The sequence below is a fragment of the Hipposideros armiger genome, unplaced genomic scaffold (assembly GCF_001890085.2).
Source record: "Hipposideros armiger isolate ML-2016 unplaced genomic scaffold, ASM189008v1 scaffold_171, whole genome shotgun sequence".
In the NCBI taxonomy this organism is placed as follows: Eukaryota; Metazoa; Chordata; class Mammalia; order Chiroptera; family Hipposideridae; genus Hipposideros; species Hipposideros armiger.
The window spans coordinates 1,373,657-1,379,345 of NW_017731521.1; the positions used below are offsets into that span (position 1 = coordinate 1,373,657).

At 38.8% G+C, this 5,689-nt stretch overlaps 1 protein-coding gene across 1 annotated transcript in view; it reads right to left on the reverse strand.

Annotated features, from left to right (window-relative positions):
• MALSU1 (mitochondrial assembly of ribosomal large subunit 1) overlaps positions 1-5,689 on the reverse strand; it is a 15,593-nt gene that overhangs the window by 4,356 nt on the left and 5,548 nt on the right. Inside the window, exon 3 of the mRNA XM_019652021.1 lies at positions 3,265-3,346. Within this exon, the coding sequence (XP_019507566.1) occupies positions 3,265-3,346 (82 nt within the window). The remainder of the gene's footprint in view (positions 1-3,264; positions 3,347-5,689) is intronic.

Here is a 5,689-nt window from a genome sequence, read left to right on the forward strand (position 1 = left end):
CAACTAGACTGAAGAACAAAAGGACAGCAACTTGTCTGTTCCCCTTCCCCCAATTCCCCAGCACTGTTCCCTTCCCCCCAATACCCCAATAAAAATCTTTAAAAAAAAAAAAAAAGAAAACAATCCCATTTATAATTGCCACACAAAAGGATAAAATACCTAGGAATAAATTTAACCAAGGAGGTAATAGACCTGTACTCAGAACTGTAAGACAGTGAAGAGAGAAACTGAAGGCATAAATGGAAGGATATACCATGCTTATGGATTGGAAGAATTAATATCAATAAAATGTCCATATTACCCAAAGCAATCTACAGATTCAATGCAATCTCTATCAAAATATCAATGGCCTTTTCCACAGAACTAGAATAATCCTAAAATTTATATAGAACCACCAAAGACCCCAGATAGCCAAAGCAATCTTGAGAAGGAACAAAATTGGAGGCATAATGCTCCCTAATTTCAAAACTGCAAAACAGTATGGTACTTGCACAAAAACAGACACAGATCAATGAAACAGAATAGAGCACCTAGAAATAAACCATGCTTATGTGGTCAATTAATCTATGACAAAGGAGGCAAGAACATACAATGGGGTAAAGACAGTCTCTTCAATAAACAGTGTTAGGAAAACAGGACAGAAACAATGCAAACAAATGGAACTGGACCACTTTCTTAGACCACATAAAAATGGACTTAAATATAAGACCAAAATCAAAAAATTCCTAGAAGAAATCATGGGCAGTAAACTCTTTGACACTGGTCTTAGCAATTTTTTTTGGATATGTCTCTTAGGGCAAAGACAACAAAAGCAAAAATAAATAAATGTGACTACGTCAATCTAAAAAGTTTGCACTATGAAGGAAACCATCAACTAACAAAAAGACAACCTTCTGAATAGGAGAAGATATTTGCAAATGGTACATCCAACAAGGGGTTAATATAAAAAATATATAAAAGAACTCATACTCATACAACTCAGCATCGAAAACAAAAAATCTGATTAAAAATGGTCAGAGGACTTAAATAGATATTTCTCCACAGAGTACATATAGATGGTCAACAGACACATGAAAAGATGCTCAACATCACTAATCATCAGGGAAATGCAAATCAAAACCACAATGAGATGTCACCTTACATGTGTCAGAATGGCTATCTATCAAAGAGTTGGCTTAAGAGCGCGAGCTCTGAGCAACAGGGCCACCGGTTCGGATCTCACATGAGCCAGTGACATTGCGCCTGAGCTGAGTTGTCGCTGAGCTGCCAACAGGTGGCAGTATGGCTCAGCTGGTGTAACAACAAGATTGCCTGTTGGATGGTGGGCTACGCCCACCTGCAACTAAGGCTGAACTTGGCACCTTGAGCTGAGCTGCCGCCCGGATGGCTCAGTGGATAGAGCATGTACTCTTAACAGCAAGGCTGCTGATTCGACTCTTGCATGGGATGGAGCTACGCCCACCCACAACTAAGACTGAACACAGCACCTTAAGCTTAGAGGCCATGAACTGCCGATGGGCATCCAGATGGCGACTGGCACCCTCCACAACCAAGATTGAAGAACAACAACTTGGCTGGTCCCCTTCACCAATTCTCCAACACTGTTCCCCTCCCCCAATTGCCCAATAAAATTAAAAAAAAAAAAAAACAACAAACAACAAATGTTGGGGAGGATGTGGAGAAAAAGGGAACCCCTGTGCACTGTCGGTGAGATTGTAAACTGGTGTACCCACTATGGAAAACAGTATAAATTTTCCTCAAAATAGAACTACCATATGACCCAGCAATCTCATTTCTGGGTATTTACCCAAAGAAAAAAACACTAATTCAAAAAGACATGTAGGACCTGTAGAGTGGCTCAGTTGGTTAAGAGCTTGCTCAAGAGTTTGAGCTCTGAGCAACAGCAGTTCATTTCCCGGCCTGAGCTGAGAAGCCGCTGAGCTGCCAACAGGTGGCAGGATGGCTCAGCTTAAAAAAAAAAAAAGACATATTATACCTCTATGTTCACCGCTGCAACATTTAAAACAGCCAAGATAATAAAAGCAACCTAAATGTTCATTGATAGACTACTGGATAAAGAAGATGTGATACATGGGCCGGCTGAGTGGCGCGTTGGTTAAGAGCTGGCTTGGGACACCAGAGGGCCCCAGTTGGGATCCCACATATGAGGGCCAGTGACACTGCCCTCCACAGCTAAGATGCTGAACAACAGCTCAACNCCCCGGTTCGGATCCCACATATGAGGGCCAGTGACACTGCCCTCTACAGCTAAGATGCTGAACAACAGCTCAACCTGGAGCTGGGCTGCCATGACGGCGTAGACTGCAGCCCTGATGCAGTGGGTTGCCATGGGCTACCGTGTGTAGCCAGCGGCCAGCAGCCACTGTGAACAGCCGTCCAGAAGACGGCGACTGATCTGCCTTGCCCGGGAAGAGCATAATGATGGTGCCAACTTGGGTCGGTGAGGCAACATCCTCCACAACTAGACTGAAGAACAGGACAGCAGTTTGTCTGTTCCCTTCCCCCAATTCCCTAGAGCTGTTCCTATCCCCCAATTCCCCAATAAAAATCTTAAAAAAAAAAAGGTGGATACCCTACTTTCGGGGTTCCTCTCTTGGAACTGTATGCAGGCCCTGTGTTTCTCTGTAGAACCTGGGGCTCAGGGAACCTAATGCAGAAACGCTGCTGTTGGCTACCATTACTGCTGTGAGTAATAAACCGTCCTTCATCTCTCACCCTGGAATAGTCTGGAGTCTTTTACCAATATCCATGAACTTGGCCAGCTAACTTGTTGGTTTACAAGTAAGATGAAATCGCAGACCCCTCATCGTTTTTGACAGTTAATGTTTTTCTCTTTATGGTAAGTATGTTGTGGGTAAATACTTTGAAACTATATATATGTTAATACTCAAATTTGTTAGGTCTTTTCAAAATTCCTGCCTTTCACCGTCACCTCGGCTGAGCTGTCCTAAGGCCAAGGTTACATGTACCCCAAAGCCTTCTACCATAACAAACGAGATCTCTCCCATCTCTACCATGTTATCTATCCTGTTTTCCACCATCTTTCTGGCCTGTGTGACTATATACATACGAGGTTAGGTGATCATTTCACATGTGACTAAGACCACCTGGGTTATAATGAAACAAATTTCAAACATTTTAAATGGAAAAACTCAGCAATTTCATCTCAATCCTTATGCAACTAAAAATAGTTCAAGATAAGTTCAATACCATTTATCTCTAAAATGTGGCAAAATAACTTACCAAAGTCCACGCAGAGCCAGTCATCAGTGTCCTTTCCTTCGATCTTAACTTGAGGCTCACTTTTATGTTTTAGAAATTTGTACTGAAAAAAGGCAGGCCATATATTAAAGGGACAAGGGATGGAAGAAGTTGCTCTTACTGAGGGTCTGAAGGTTTTTTCTTAATCTTAATTTGGGACCTACCTTACTCAATGTTCATTATAAACATGCATCAAAAATCAGCTTCTAAACATGAAACACTGACAGAATTGAAGGAAGAAACAAATGGCAACATGAAAATACAAGAAACTCAATTACCCCACTTTCAATAATGTATAGAACAACTAGACAGAAGATCAATAATGAAATAGAAGACTTGAACACTACAGAGCAATTGGACTTAACAGACATTATCAGAACACTCCATCCAACAACAGCAGAGTACATATTTTTCTAAAGTGCATATGGAACGTTCTCCAGGATAGATGATATGTTAGGCAACAAAACAAGTCAATCTAAAAAGATTGAAATCAAGTCTTTTTTTTTTTTTTTTAAGCTGAGCCATCCTGCCACCTGTTGGCAGCTCAGCAGCTGCTCAGCTCGGGCCAGGAATCGAACTACTGTTGCTCAGAGCTCAAATTCTTGAGTGAGCTCTTAACCAACTGAGCCACTCGGTCAGCCCTTAAAAAGATTGAAATCATATTTTCTGAAAACAATGAAAAGAAACTAGAAATCAACAGAAAAAAACTAGAAAATCCACAAACATGTGGAAACTAAACCAAATGGGTTAAAAAATAAGGGAAATTAGAAAACATCCTGAGACAATTTAAATAAAAACACAACATACCAAAACTTATGGGATACAGTGAAAACAATGCTAAGAGGGAAATTTATAGCTATAAATGCTTACATGAAAAAAAGTTCCCAAATCAAAAACTTAAATTTACACCTTAAAGAACTAGGAAATGAAGAACAAATTAAAGCTAGCAGAAAGAAAGAAACAAGGATCAGAGAAAAACAAAAGGCAAAAAAAAAATCAATGAAACCTAGATTTGGTTCTTCAAAATGAACAACAAAGTTGACAAATCCTGAGCTGGATTGACTAAGACAAAAAATAGAAGACTCAAATAACTAAAATCAGAAACAAGCAAGAGGACATTACTATCAATTTTAGAGAAAAAGGATTGTAATAATCTATGAATGACTGTATACCAACAAACTGGATAACCTAGATAAAATGGACAAATTTCTAGAAACATGACCTAACAAGATTGAATCATGAACAGAAAGTGAATAGACTTAAAATACATACACACACCCACCACAATCAAGTGGGATTTATTCCTAGAACGTAAGGATGGTTTCATATGAAATCAATGTAATAAACCATATTAACAAAATGAGGGACAAAACCCATAGAATCATCTCAAATTTATGCAGAAAAATCATTTGATAAAATTCAACATCCTTTCATGATACAAACACTCAAGAAACTAAAAATAAACTATCTCAAGATAAAGGCCATATATGAAAACCCCACAACTATTATCATACTCAATGGCAATACCAATCTTCAAAACTATTCCAAAAAATAGAAAAGGAAGAGCTCCCAAACTCACTCTATAAGGCCAGCATTATCCTGATACCAAACCCTGATAAAGATACTACAAAAAGAAAGTTAAAGGCCAATTCCCTGATGAACATACATGCAAAAATCCCCAGCAAAATATTAGCAAACCAAATTGAGCAATACATTAAAAAAATCATACACCACGATCAAGTGGGACTTATTCTAGGGATGCAAGGTTGGTTCGATATCTGCAAATCAATCAACAAAATAGACTAACAAAATGAAATATAAAAATAATGTGATCATATCAATAGATGCAGAAAAAGCATGTGACAAAATTCAACATCCATTTATGACAAAAACAATAAGCAAAGTGAGTATAGAGGAAGCATAACTCAACATTATAAAGGCCATGCATGACAAACCCACAGCTAAACACTCCTCAATGGTGAAAAGCTTAAAGGTTTTTATCCAAGACCAGGAACAAAACAAGGATGCCCACTCTCACCACTTTTATTCAAAATAGGATTGGAAGTTCTAGCCACAACAATCAGACAAGAAACAGAAATAAAAGACATCCAAATTGGAAAGGAAAAAATAAAAGTCATTACCTGCAGATGATATACTATATATAGAAAACTCTAAAGAGTCCACCAAAAACTATTAGAATAAATGAATGTGATAAAGTTGGAGGATACAAAATTAATATTCAGAAACCTGTTGTGTTTTTATACACTAATAATGAACTATCAGAAAAAAATTTAAGAAAACAATCCCATTTACGGGCCGGCCGAGTGGCGCGATGATTAAGAACTGGCTTGGGATGCCAGAGGGCCCCGGTTCGGATCCCACATATGAGGGCCAGTGACACTGCCCT